The 15178-nt window shown below is 29.7% G+C and overlaps 2 protein-coding genes across 4 annotated transcripts; both read right to left on the bottom strand.

Annotated features, from left to right (window-relative positions):
- Positions 1 to 280: 280 nt before the first annotated feature.
- LOC118029781 (zinc finger CCCH domain-containing protein 14) lies at positions 281 to 4155 on the bottom strand. 3 transcript variants are annotated; one of them, XM_073405696.1, is made up of 3 exons: positions 3094 to 4155; positions 1908 to 2224; positions 281 to 539 (listed from the first exon to the last, which is right to left on the bottom strand). In XM_073405696.1, the coding sequence occupies exons 1-3, from the start codon at positions 3769 to 3771 to the stop codon at positions 530 to 532; spliced, it is 1005 nt and encodes a 334-aa protein (XP_073261797.1). In that variant the 5' UTR covers positions 3772 to 4155; the 3' UTR covers positions 281 to 529. The 3 variants fall into 3 exon arrangements, with proteins under 3 accessions (XP_073261797.1, XP_034889603.1, XP_034889602.1); XM_035033712.1 differs by lacking the exon at positions 281 to 539 and having other exon boundaries at positions 1458 to 2215; XM_035033711.2 differs by lacking the exon at positions 281 to 539 and having other exon boundaries at positions 1458 to 2224; positions 3094 to 4154.
- Positions 4156 to 13468: 9313 nt separating this feature from the next.
- Positions 13469 to 13873, bottom strand: LOC118029765 (uncharacterized). Its single transcript, XM_035033695.1, has one exon. It carries the CDS (start codon positions 13871 to 13873, stop codon positions 13469 to 13471), a length of 405 nt encoding a protein of 134 aa, XP_034889586.1.
- Positions 13874 to 15178: the final 1305 nt, after the last annotated feature.

Here is a 15178-nt window from a genome sequence, read left to right as displayed (position 1 = left end):
CGTACACAATTTTTCTGTGCTTGAAAGCACCATATTTTTATATCAATGATTCAAAGACTCTAGGTAAGTTCAAAGACTCTAGGTAAGAAAATAAGTTATGGATTTCATACATAGACTAAAACAATTCTATTTACACAAATATTTCATCCTTTTTATATTTATTAATTTGAACATTGTAGTCTTTATCCTATAAAAAAAACTTATTTTGCAAGTTAATCACCAACCCAAGACACAAAAAAAAATAAAAAACCGTTCTTATCATCAAATATCATGAAGATATTTGTGATTGCTTGTTATATAAAATATTGTGATACAAAAATAATTTATCATTGAGAATTTACTTAGTTCTTGAAGAACAAAATGTAGAAGAATATTATCATATAATCTGGCCTTTTCTTCCGGCCCACATGCAGGTTTAGTCTCTGTGCATTGTTTTCTTGAGCGTTTAGCGCGCTCCTTCCCCTTTTCTGTGCCTCGTCACTCGTGTCCTCCTCAAGGACCTCAACCGTCTCTAGGAATAGGAAGATAGCTAAGTTTTTCTGACAACAGATGGGGATATTTTTAAAAATCGATGACTTTGTTTCAAAATGAAAACAAGAGCTTAAAAAACCAACAATGGGGCTAAACATAAAATAAAAATATTAAAAAATCTGAAATTAATAATGAAATAGAAGAGAAAATAAACAGAAAAGCTAAATTTCTAAAACATAAGAGCAATGAGGGTTGTTGGATTATCCGATTCGTAAAAAAGATTTTAAAAGTAGGTATTTGAAATGAATCTTGACCACGAAAATGAACTCGGAAAGTCTTGGCAAAATGCATTACTGCTTTTGACGTCTTCTTTAAGTTTCTGTATCATGAACGTTAACCAGCCATGTACCCCACGTCACACATTAACCAAACTAAGGGAGAGGGTGATGTCTGCTAGCTAGCTCTAGGTTTTTATTTTTCTTCACTTACAAGACATTAATATTGATCTAGATCCTCAACTCTCCTATATATTTATTTTATTCAGTTAAAACTTGTATACCTCGTCCTATAAATATATAGTCAATGTAACAACAGTACTAGTACGAATTAAATGCTCTTTCAAGGACTTAATTAGCCATTCCTTTGTATCAATGATACCCTGGGCTAATATATAATTAAACATGGATCATCAATAGTGAGGCATCCCAAATCTAACTGTTTTATATATATATAGAGGATAAAATGTCATTGTTCCACGTTTGTCAAATGCTGGCCAAACGTTGTTTACTTTAGACCAATCTGGATCTATTGTCATAATCAAGTGAGGTAATTAACTACAGCACCAACCACCATTGTCGGTGGTGTATTGACGTTTGAGTAATAGTCATGACGACATTGTTTGAATGACAATACACACACACACACACACACACATCCAGATTCATATATTGTACATATAACATAACTAATTTGACAGAGAGAGCAAATAAAAATTTAACTAACAAACTTGAAATGGAAGTTGCGTAGAATACTGGAAAGAATGCATCATTACAGAACTTGGAGTTTGGTCTTAGTTTTGGTTGGTGGGTTGGTTGTTCACAAACCATACCCCCCCCCCCCAGCCCCACTTGAAATATTTCCTACCCAAAAAAAAATCCAATTTTCTCTTTACTTACAACTTACCCATCGATCGTCCCCAATTTATCAAATACAATTTGCTATAATATTTTTCAACTTTTTTTTTATTATTATTCTATATATTGTTTTTCCTTATTATCATTACGACATATGGTGCATGAACATTACTGATTAGGTTTATATACATAACCCTGGGCATTTGCTTAATCTTGACACCATCCCCTTTTCAATCAATCAATCAATCAAGTCCAAAATTAATCCATGCATTTTTAGATGATCAACGAGGACCCAGTAGTAACCTGTCTTGGTCAGTGAGAGAGTGGCGAAAGTGGCATCTGTGTCCATAAGGACAAACCCCTCCAGCGAGAACCATACGGCAAGCTTGAGTCTTATATCTCGGGTGTCTGATTACTGGACGTAGCTCACCAATGCCATGAGCAAACTGGCAATTGGTATCATAAGGACACGTGCCTGTCTCTTGCCACTTGTTGCACAGCTCTGTCTTCCACATCCCCTGATTAAACACCTCCAATTCCATTCCAGCAGCTATTTCCTCCTCTGATCTCTTCTCCCCTCCTCCACCTGGCACATACACCCTCTGCTGCATCTGCATACACTAGAGTATATATGCAACCCATTTTTAATCACTACGAAAAATAAAAAATGCTAGAAATTTGTCTTCATGGTCCAATATAATTTATTGTGCGTGTGGTATTGGAAAAAAATGTCGATGCACTACACTTCTAATGATCTTAATTAAATTTCGATTCTAAAAGAATAGAGTGATCATACTGAAATTTCTTTTCCTAACAGATTAATACTATTGGAATACAATATTGCACACAACCAACCTTAACCAATCGAAAGTCCAAGAGCATAAAATGGACGACTTTGATTGACCCCTTAATCATCAGTGTTTATCTAAAAATTATCCAATTTTAGCTGTAATTCTTCTGCATATCGATAATAGACTATCGTACATATTCTGCATAAAATACAATTGCATTATAATCTAGTGAAATAATTAATATATTCACCTCTTTTTTAATTAATTATATATTCTGTTGTTAAAAAAATCCTGTAATTTTCTCTATTTTTTGTCAATAAATCTCTTTTTTCCCTTACAGAAACTATATAAAATTAAATAATATTATCTGGACCAATAGAGAACCACGGGAATAACTCTACCGAAATACATACATACATATATATAGTAGTTAAGAAAATAAAATACACAGATAAATTGGTAAATTTAATAGTGAGGGAACCGTACGAACTGGAGAGAATGGAATTTAAACATCATACTGATAACTGCCGTCTATACAGCTAACCGTACGAACCGGACACCGTACCTAACACAAACAATACACACACAGTTCGCGTGCTACGTTGCATTTCAATGGAAATTAAAAGCAAACAAAACTTTTCACCAAAAAAAAAAAAAGCCAACCAAAACTCGAAAAAACAGAAAGAAATTCAACTCACCGATCCAGAAACGAGTTGATCGAGCTGACTAGCCACACGAGGCCGACTCGAGTTACTAGTTGCACCATCGCGACCGCCTCCATTGGTGCTCACATTACCAGAAACCGCTTGATTCACCTTCACATAACCACTAGATCTGACGGAAATACTCTTCGGCAACGTCACCCTCTCTCTCTCGACATTATTAACACTGTTCCTTCTCTCAATGGCAACATCACGGCTGATTCCAAAAGCTCTGCCCTGATGCTGCATCGCGGCGGCCTGAGAAGAGAGATTGATAAGCTTGAGGAGCTCACTATTTGCGACTCTGAGATCCGCGTTCTCTTGACGAATCAACTCAAGTTCATTAGTTAGGGTTTGGAGGCGCGAGAGAGAGACATTGTAGTGATCGCAGAGGTCCTGGTACTCGAGAATCAGTCGAGCTTGGCGGAGGCGGTTCTCGGTGGCAATCTCATCGGCGGCGGAGGAGGAGGTAGGGGAGGCGGTGGTGGAGGGAGTGAAGGAGAGCGAGTTCGGGAGCAGCAATGGTTTTGGCGGGAAGATTGAGAGGTAGAGAGAGGTGAAATTGGACGCGAACTGATCTTGATCGTTTGGTTGGTGGTAATCAAAAGGTGGTGATTGTGCAGCTGTTTGCATCGCCGGTTTTGAACCGGACGGTGGTGGTTGTGTTATCTCCATTTCTCTCGAGACACAGAGAAAAGGAGATAAACGAAGCTCCTTCGTGGCTTATATTATTTATATATATATAGCAGCAGATGAGTGAGTCTGGTACTTAGTAGAGCATGATGGATGAATCGTCAGAACTACCCTTGCTCGTATGATTCAAAATGGCGAGCTCATTGATTGTTTGGAAACACGTGGATGTACCTGATTGGTTGGAAGCAGAGAGAGTCAATGGTGCAAGGAGCACCAAGCAAAATCCTTCAAAAAATATCTAGTTTCCCGCCAAGGGAACTGAAAAACCGTTATAGACACCGCAACAGAAAGAGAATCGGTTTTAGAGAGAGAGAGAGAGAGAGAGAAGTAGAGGTGATATATGCACTTGGGAGAGCATGCATGTGTGTGTGTGTGTTTATATATATATATATATATGTGAGAGGTATATATTAGTTAGAGAGAGAAAAGGAAGGGGTTGTTAGGGGGGGTGTTGGGGGTAGTGGTGGAGTGGCAAAGAAGGGTGTGAGGGAGGAGAAGGATGAAGTTTGAAGGCTTAGGATTTAATTGGGTGTAATCATGGTGATCGACGGGTGGAGGATTAAGGGATGGTTTGGGTGTCTATTTTAAGTAAGCTTTTGATAATTGGGTTTTTGTTAGCATAGTTGCTTCTTTATCACTTCTTTAACTACCTATGGTCCCTCCTCTTCCTTTCAATGTCAAGGAATGTACTGTTGGTTTCATGACTATCAACAGTTGTTCCTGCTTTTCTAATTCTACCAGAACCAAAAAAAAAAAAAAAAACTGTATTTTTTTTTAAATAATTTATACACAGGAAATTAAGAAGATTATTGTTCTGGAGTTCCAATTAAAAAAAAAATTGCAATAAAAAATTTTCTTATGAATATATTAGGTTGTCTTCCGTTAATTTCTAAAAAAGTACAAGATGACACATATAAAAAATACATAAACATGTTTAATAAAAGCGATTGACATAATGATTTTTACTTCACAAGGAGTGAATATTTATCATTTTAGAATAAAAAGATATATATATATATTTTTTTTTTTTAAGTTTAAAACAGTAATTAAACACTTTTTTAAAATCAACATGGGATAGAAAATCTCTAACATTTATTTTATTATTATATATTGAATCTCGTATAGCCAGGGGAGGAAAGTAGGCCCGGCCTCTATAAAACATTTTAATTTTTTTATTTAGTATTTAAATATAAAATAGTATAATATTTTTATTTTAAATAAATAAAATTTTTAATAATATATTTTGTTATATTAATTTTAATTTTTTATTTAAATATTACCAGCTCCACCCCTCCGTATAGCTAGGAAAAGACTCACGATTCCAGATGAGGCAAGGGCCTCTAGAGACCTGAGTGTAGATTGTAGCGCCATCTTTTTACTAGAATTGGTATGCTCTTCATAATTTTAAACATATATATATATATATATATATATATATATATATATATATATATATATATATATATATATGAACCAATGATCCATCAGTAAACACGATCGATGCCGTTCAGATATATTATGACTGACAATTTTATTTCAACCTCTAAAGTGCTTATAGTTGTGTGAAAATAACTTGTTGACCACTAAAGTGTTAATGACTGGATTATAAAGATTTAGTAACTTTTTGCTTAAAAAATCCCTTCTTTTCTAATCAAGTTTTTCCATCTTAACATTTTTTTTTTATTTTTTTATATAAATTGGATAAAGATTAAACATTCTGTTTTTTGAAACATAAGAATTGATTAATTAGATTTATTGAAATTAAGGAACTGAATTATTCCTAACATTGGCCAATCTTTCTCCATTTTATCTCACTCCCATTTAATATATAATATTTTACTTAAAACTTCTAAACTTATTGAACAAGATGAAGAAGAGGTTATTGATTTTGATAATCTTGAAGTGTTTGGAGCGTTTAATTATCATTAGGACATCTACATGTAATTAAGTTGTCTAACCAAGTTATATAGAAAAAAATAGCAATAAGTCTGATCCAGACGAAGAAGATAATTCTGATTCTTTAATATTTATATAAAACTGCTCAAATAATATACAAGAACAAGAGGTGGATGCAAAGCTAGAACAATCATTTATAAAGATGGATGTTGTTTCCAGTTGAAAATCTTGTTCGAAAGAACTATCCTCCTATGATAAGAGTTTCAGCAATTAAAAACTTTATTCTACTTTGTGGATACAATGCTCCATTTCTTAACAAGAAATAAGTTGCTGCACAGAAAAAAAAAAATTCAAGCGAAGAGAAGTTTAAGGAAAACTTAATGGTTAATAATGATATTAAGGATAAAAGTTTTAAGAGAAATATTTTAAATTTTGATGGTGTCATTAATTGTTGTTGAAGAGGAAGAACTGAAGTATTTAATTGATAACATTTGAGGTAAGTTATAAGAAATTAAAGATGTGCGTGCCCAAAAGTCAATCTCAATTAGAAAAGCTACGAATCCAATTGAAGGTATGAAAACATAAACATGATTTGAAAGAATACAATTGATGTTAGGATTCATATAAATGAAATAGAAAGACTAGTATATTTTTTTATTAAATACTTATTATTATTCATTCTTTCTTAAAATAATAATGAAATAGAAACGAATAGATATATCCTTTTAATGAACATTTCCATAAAATTTTGCATTCTAAAATTTTAAAATTAATGTTCAAGCATTTAGATTATTAAGCTGAATCACATAGGAGGATTCATATAAATGACGCTTTTTGTTCAACAACGATAAAAAAGTAACTCTTAACTATCATAGAGATTGTCGAGGCTGTAAAAAAACTTTATGAAATTAAGAATAAGCTTCCTTTAGATCGAGTTGGACTGAAACTTGTGTAAGAATGGTGTTGTGCTGTGCTCGTAGAAAATCCATAGGTTTTTAATTTTATTTTTTATGGAAAGAATTAAAGACAGAATACTGAATTATTGACGAATGTTATTCCAATAGATATATTTTATTGGTAAATTACTCGGTAAAATTTACACTAATATAATAATAAATTTACATCTATAAAAAAATTCTATCAATAAAACTAATAAATATTGTAGTATGGGTATGAGACCTGGTCATGAACCAAAATAACTAGTTGCCCAGCCAAGACCGATCAGCAATGGGCGATCACCTGGACAGAATATTTGGCCTTGGTCTTGGTTCAAGTTGGAAACTTATGCTTGATCAGCAATGTTGTACCTTGAGCAGTGTGTGAGAAGCCTTCAACGATCAAATATCAACTTTTACTATTTTATTTTATATATATATATATATATATATATTAGTTCGCGCATGTGATTGGTAGTTTTTTAGTTTATCGTCCTTGATGTTTTTTTTTTTCAATTAAAAATTGTTTTTATTTTTTATTTTAACTTGGATTCTCATTCTTTTATCTTTCTTTTTTTTTAGATCCTTTTGTTAAATTATAACATTTTTTTAATTTTACCATTCAATAAAAAATCAAATTTATTTTTTATTTTTATTTTGATCTTTATTTTTTTAATTACTATTTTTTTAGATCCTTTTGCATACTTAAAATTTGTTATATATATAATTTTATCCTTCAATATTTGATTAGTTAGAAATTAAGTTTAATAATTTTTCTAAATAAAATGCTTTCAGTCTAATAACTCAAATCACATATTTAAAAAATTATACAGGTTTATATACATCTTTTTTTTTTTAGCTTTTATTATTCAACATTATTTTTTTTTCTTTTTAGCATGGTTGATGGGTAACATTACCATCAATAAACTCTCCTTTCCAATACGAAACTATTGACATCAAGATTTTTTTTTTAATGACTGAAATATAGCAGATAAATTCTCTCTATCCTCTTTGTTTTCTAGCAACTTTGTTTCTCATTTCTCATAACTCAAGGACAAATATTATAATAAAAATAAAGTTGGAGGATAGAAAAATAAAATCATAAGAGTTTTTGGATTTAATTGAAAAAAAATAAAAACTTAAGGACTAAAGTGAACTTTCTCTAGTTCTTGTTCCCCTTGAGTAACGTGGACCGTGCATATGGGTGTAGCTTGTATTAATTTCCATGTATCCGTAAATTATAGCTTCAGCATCTTATATCTAATTAACTTGAACCGACTGCTTGAAAATATTTTAACCTGGGCACGAAAATGTATTATAAAGAAAAGAAATGGTTTAAGGCCTGACTGAAGCCCAATTCACAATGTTTAGTTGTCTACGAGATAACATGCCCGCGCGCTGCCGCGGGCTTATAAAACAAATATACTTGATAATATTATAATTGTGAACCAATGCTAGGTAAGTAATAGAAACTAAAAGTATGATTGAACAAATATTTCATAACGAAAAAAAAAAGTTGTGTTGGTGATCAAAAACTCATAGACTGAACAAAATGATTTGTAGCAATCTATAATGTTTTGTGAGAAAAGATACAGTGCTTTCACCATATGATTTAGCTTTTTTGTTAATAAAAAGCAAAAAAAATTACAAAGTTAAATTCTCTATCAACTTAATATTAAAAAAAACCGACAAAGATAATTTTGCAAGGAAAAAAACCCATGAGAAAAAACATTGTAACAATTGATAATGTTTTGTGAAGAAAACTATAGTGCTTTCCCCAATAAAATAAAATAAAAACCATTTAGAGAAATATTATAGCAATCCACAGTGTTTTGTGAGAAAAACTACAGCACTTTCCTCGTATAATTTAGCTTTATTGTAATTATAATTCTTAACCAACTCAATATTCAAAAAAAAATCGACAAAGATAATTTTGGGAAAAATCATATGAGAAAACACTGCAGCAATTCACAGTGTTTTAAAGAAAAAAATATTACAAAGCTAAATTCTTAATCAATTCAATATTAAAAAAAATCAACAGAGACAATTTTAGAAAAAAAAAAACACCAAAAAAAGAGGAAAAAATCATGTTGGAAACACTATAGCAATTCACAGTGTTTTGTGATGAAAGCTACAGTGATTCCCCACATGATTTAGCCTTATTTGTAATGATTTGTAATTATAATTATAAAACAACTCAATATTTAAAAAATAAAATTGACAAAGATAATTTGAATAAAAATTATAAGAAAAAAAAATCATGCGGAGAGACACTGTAACAATCCACAATGTTTTATGAGGAAAGCTACAATGCTTTCCCCACATGATTAAGCTTTATTACAAAGTTAAATTCTAACCAACTCAATATTAAAAAAAAAATCGACGAAGATAATTTTGAAAAAAAATATTACAAAAAAACACACAAAAGAAACTGGAAAAAAACCATGTGAGGAAAAACTGTATCAATCTATAGTGTTTTGTGAGGAAAAATTTGTATTTACTTGTAATTGCAATTCTTAACCAGCTTAATATTTAAAAAATAAAATTGACAAAGAAAATTTTAGAAAAAAAACATAACAAAAACAGAAAAAAAATAATGTGGAAAAAAACACTATAGCATCTACAGTAATTTTCGAGAAAAGTTACAGTGCTTTCCTCACATATTGTAACTGTAAGTTTTTAACCCGTTTAATATTAAAAAATAAAATAAAAAAAGATAATTTCGGAGAAAATTATAAAAAAACCATGCAGAGAAACATTATAGCAAGCAACAATGTTTTAAAGAAAAAAATTATAAAACTAAATTTTCAATCAGCTCAATATTAAAAAAAATAAAAAAATATAATTTTAAAAAATAAAAAATAAAATAGAAAAACTATGTGGGAAAACACCGCAGCAATCTACAGTATTTTAAAGAAAAAAATTACAAAACAAAATTTTTAATCAAGTTAATATTTAAAAAGTAAAATCAACAAAAAAATATTTTTTAAAAAAATAAAAAATAAATGCAAAAAGAAAAAGAAAAAATAGGAAAGTTGAAAAGAAGAAGTAATTTTGGAAAAAAAAAGAAGAAGGAAAAAACCAAAAAAAAAAGAATAAAGAGAAAAGTTGGAAAAAACCGCAAAAAAAAAAGGAATGTACTGTTGATTACTGTTGTAATCCACAGTACATTGTGTGTGGGGGAACAGTGATTCCCCCACATCATTTAGATATTGTTAATTATTAATTATTAATTATTAATTAACTATAAACAAAAAGAGAGGTGGTGTTTTATTATATATGTTTGTCCTTTCACACCAACTTGTCCACCTCACTTTTTTCTTGTAGGTTCCTAAATGTTTTCTTTTTTCATTTTAATCACTAAACTTGATTTCTTTTCAATTTTCTCCTTTCAAGTTCTGTTGACATGGTTTTATGTATTGGGATTTGTTTCTATTTACATGTCCTTGCATATTGATGTGTCAAAGAATATGTTAGCATTGAATTAAAGTTTAATTTGATGAAAGGGATTCTTACGTTATTGTTAAACAAAGAATTGAAAAATAAAGTACCAGAATTAATATATAAAAAAAACTAGAGTTGTATCTTAAAAAAACATAAAAAAAAAACTTCAATATAGTCTCTTAAATTTCAAATTATACAACTTCATAATGATTTTTATATTTCAGTCTGAAAATTTTATTTTTTGTTATGTTTTAATCCTTGAATATTAAAGGAAAAGAAAACAGACTACTGAAAAAAAAAAAAAAAAAAAGAGAAAGTGTTTGCCTAGTAATATTCCTACCATTACCAAACAAAAAAAAAAACCTTGGTGTCAATGGATTAGTCTTTGAGAGGAAAGTTCAGGGGAGATGATTTTGTTTTGTTTTGGTTTGGTTTGATTTAATTTAGTTTTGGATTTTTAAGTTGATCCAGTACTTGAACCAAAATAAAATTTCTAAACAATACTCTAGTAGGTAACACGTTATTTATTAAAAATCTAGAGTGGATGACGCATCATCCACTCTTTAAAAAAATAAATAGGTGTGTGAACCTAATTTTTTTTTCTTAAATTTTCATTAATTAATTTTAATTTAAAATTTAATTAATACACTCTCTCTCTCATCTTTTAAACCATTTAGTCTATTTTCTTTTTCAATTTATCTATTGAATTATTTCTATAATTTCATTACTTTAAAAAAATATTATAATTTAGCTTTAATTTTTTTTCTTCTTAAATTTTAGATAGATAAGTTCTATTTGTATATGTATTTATATAAACAAAAAATATTTTAAATAGCTATCAAAATTAACCTTTAAAATAAATAAAATATATAAATTAAAAAGGATAACCAAAGTAAAAATCTGTGTGTGTGTGTATATATCTATCTTTTGCTCTTACAAGTAAGGTGAGCACCTCACTTTAGTTTCTAATTAGTATCAACGACTATTTTTTTATTGATTAGTTCATTTATTTTATAATTTATTTTTTAAAACGTAGATGTTATTTTAATATTTCTTAATAAAAAAAAATTATAATACCAGAGAATATATTTATTACGTCAGTACCTACTTTTCTTACATTAAAAATTGGTTTAGAATTCTACTTTTTGGTACACTAACCAGTAATCTCCCGTACGCCTTGAAATGGACTGCTCACAGCTAGATCATTGATGTGCAGGAAATGTGAGATATTAACATAGGGTAGCTTAACTTGTTTTGTTATAGGTTTATTTTATTTTAAAAAAAATAATTAAAAATTTATATAATTATTAATTTTATAATTTATGAGATTAGTTGAAATATATACAAGTTAGCCTAAATATTCATATTAATAAAAAAATTTGAGGATATTATTTTGAATTCCTAAATATTTTTTTTTTATTAATGTATGTGTCTCGGCTAACTTGTGTACATCCAACTAATTCTATGTGTTCTAAAGTTAATGACTATATAAGATTTCAATGACTTTAAGATTTATGAGATTTAAATTGATGATTTTTAGGGAACGAACCTAAGACCTGACCAGTTGAACCATACCTTTCAAAATTAATTTCTAAACATTCTTAAAGTTTGAATAAATATACCGTATACCAAATCACTATTAAAAACGAATTAGTAGTGATTAATTCAATGAATAAAGGTAGAAGTTCTATGCAATTATATACATGGTCCCTTATACAGGTCTTAGATGAAAAGGCTCAAATTGTTAGGAGGTCACATGAGAACATTTATTTTTGTTGTTTATAATGTGATGTTCCATTTTTATCATTAATCTATATTGTTTTAATGTTTTCATTTCTATTATGTTTTTTGTGTTACGTGATAAAAGTTATTCTCCACATGGAAAGTAATATATATTCATATGTAGGGTTTTTCTATATTTGTATCATATTTATTATACATTTATATATCATGTAAGTTTTTTAAATATTTATATGTTATTTATTATTGTTGCGTAGGTATCCATCATCCGAATATTATATATTAAAAAATAATTTAATGGTGATATCATTACAGTATCTCACGAGGACTTTTATGAGGTCAGTTCATTAAGTACTCTATTATTTGATAATAAGGTCTTTTTCACAAATTTAATTAAATATATCTATTCACTTAAGATTAATTATCTTTTCGGTCATTGATCGAACATATCTCAATAAACGTCAAAACTGGGGAAAAAAAAAATACAACAAAGAAGAAATCCCTTGTGGGCATCTCAATCTTCAAGGGATCATATATTATTGAGGTTCCATGAATTTGGCACACGGTTGCTTTCGAGAAAGATAATAGGGCCGGCCGCAAGAATCTTTTTTCCAAGATAACCAACTAGTTTATTAAAATAATTTGTTGTCTAATCACCTTTTAATTTTTCATATTTGTTGTCTAATCACCTTTTAATTTTTTATTTGTTTAAGTCGTGTTTGTCTTACCCTCGTTAGGAATTTGGACGGAAAGAGAATGTTTGTTTTGCATAAAACATTTTATATGAATTTTTAAGTCTTGTTGAAGCAATAAAGTTTCTTTACATTAATTCTGACCTTTCAGATAAGCATAATTGAGTTAAAAAGTGCATAAACCAAACTACTCAAGCAAGTTGACAAATTAGTTATATATATATATATATATATATATATATATATATATAAAGAATCAACTTTAAAAAAACATAAGATTTAGGAGCAGTTTGTTTTTTTGTCCCAGGCTTCTAGAAAATATTGATTTTTTTTTTAATGTTTTTAAATTATTTTAATATATTAATGTTAAAAATAAAAAATAAAAAATATTATTTTAATATATATCTAAACAATAAGTATTTTGAAAAGAACTACTACCAACAAATATTAAAATATTAAGGTTTATGATATGTTTAATAAATAAAATAGTATGAAATAATAATAATATTTGTATGCTCTCTTCTTCTAATTGCTTAGATTATATGCCCAAATAGCAATGCCTAATAATGGAGGAAATTTCCATTTAATTTTTAGTGTTGGTTCTAAGAAGTAACTTAATAAACAGTAAAATATGGGCGTGGACTCTCAGGATTATAAAAGAAAGAAAAAAATATAATGGGTTTAACTTTATAATTATAGTCTCTTTATTAGGATGGCATGGGAGACATCTCCATATATCCCAAGGTTAATTTCTTGGTAAATGCTAATTATATTGCGTGTACACGTCTACTAAAGATATGACATTAATAAAAGCTTTAATTTCTCAAATCCTAATTGAAAATAAAATTAAAACAAAGAAGAATCTCAAATAAACATCCCAATTTTACGATTAATTGCCTTGGGATTAAGCTAGGAAATACAAATACCTTGAGGAAATGTATATATCCACTTATGATTAAATTAATTACTGATCTACACGGTGGATAATTCTCGAGATGCAAGCAGGTTCTTATAAATCTCATAAACCAACCTCTTCTCAAACGCTTCACTCGAGTAATTAGTAGCTTTAACTTGCCTGCCTCTCGGAACCCTCTTGTTTCCAAAAACATTTGTTCCGTCCACATTTCCAGCCATACCAAGCATCATGTTAATATAAGCGTTCTTGAGCTTGCTCATTAGCTTCAATGGTGAAGCAATGCTCTTCAAAATTCTTAGCTTGGGCACTGCTCTGATCTTCCATACCCTTCGCGGGCTACCTCCGAATCTCGTCACCTTAATGTTCTTTCGGGCGGTGATCGCACCGTCGAATCGCTGGTATCGCTTTCTTCTCCGGTATCTCTTCCAAGAACCATAGAAGGAGCGAGGAGCCAGTTCCATTTTTAGTTTTTGAGAGAAAGAGAGGGAAGTTGTGGATTCTCTCTTGCTTTTTCTCGATGGAAGGGACTTTTGATCTACTTTATGCTTTGGATCGGTGGGGAAAGAGTATTGTTTATATAAGGGGGGAGCTTGGAATATTTGAAAGGCGGTGCAAATGGTTTGTTAATGACGTCTGACCAGCAAGGAAACAGTGTCACGGCATTTGCCATGTCGAGGTCAACGAAAGTAGGTTAGCTCATTAAAGGTGTCTCCAGAGTGGTAATGGAGTGTGGCGCCGTATAATAATAGCTATTTTTTATTTAGATATTAAATATTTGAGAAAACTAAAAAATATTAATTTAAAATAAAAAATAATTAATTTTTTTTAAAAAAAGCTTTTAAAACCGGTGTTATTAAACCCGGCCCGACAGGTCGACCCAGGACCCGGCCGACCCGGTGGCTGGACCGGTCCGGGTTTAATAAAAGACCGGTTATGGAAACAGCTCCGCCAAACCCAGGCGACCCGAGCAAACCCGAATGAGACCCGGGTTTTTTTTTTTTTTTAAATGTGGGATAAAAAAAAATTTTGTTTAAATATTTCAACTTAAAATGATAATATAGTATCTTTTCAATGTGAGGTTTGAAGCCCTTTCATATATATACTCTATGTTCACATGAAAAAAATTATATTTTTTCAATGTGGGATTTGAAACCCATTAGTATATATACTCTATGTTCCCAAGAAAAAAATCATGTTTTTTCAATGTGGGATAAAAAACCTTTTAGTTTAAATACTTCAACTTAAAGGGATAACATAGTATCTTTTCAATGTGGGATTTGAAGTCCTTTCATATATATACTCTATGTTCCCATGAAAAAAAGTTATGTTTTTTCAATGTGGGATAAAAAACCTTTTGGTTTAAATACTTCAACTTAAAAGGATTGCATAGTATCTTTTCAATGTGGGATTTGAAGCCTTTTCATATATATACTCTATGTTCCCATTAAAAAAATTATGTTTTTTCAATGTGGGATTTGAAACCTATTAGTATATATACTCTATGTTCCAAAAAAAAAAGTTATGTTTTTTTAATGTGAGATAAAAAAACTTTTTTAGTTTAAATACTTCAACTTAAAAGCTTAACGTAATATCTTTTTAACGTGGGATAAAAAACTTTTTAAAATATTATTTTAAACTTCATTATTTATAATATGTATAATCTATATTACATGGATTTTTTCATATGAAATATTAAAACTTTAATTTTTTTTTAATTTTTCCGGGTTAATCCGGGTTGACCCGAGTTGACCCATGAAACCCGAGAC

Source organism: Populus alba, chromosome 17, assembly GCF_005239225.2.
Source record: "Populus alba chromosome 17, ASM523922v2, whole genome shotgun sequence".
NCBI classification, from domain to species: Eukaryota; Viridiplantae; Streptophyta; class Magnoliopsida; order Malpighiales; family Salicaceae; genus Populus; species Populus alba.
Note: the sequence above shows the minus strand (reverse complement) of the source record. Positions and strands in the feature narration are given on the sequence as shown.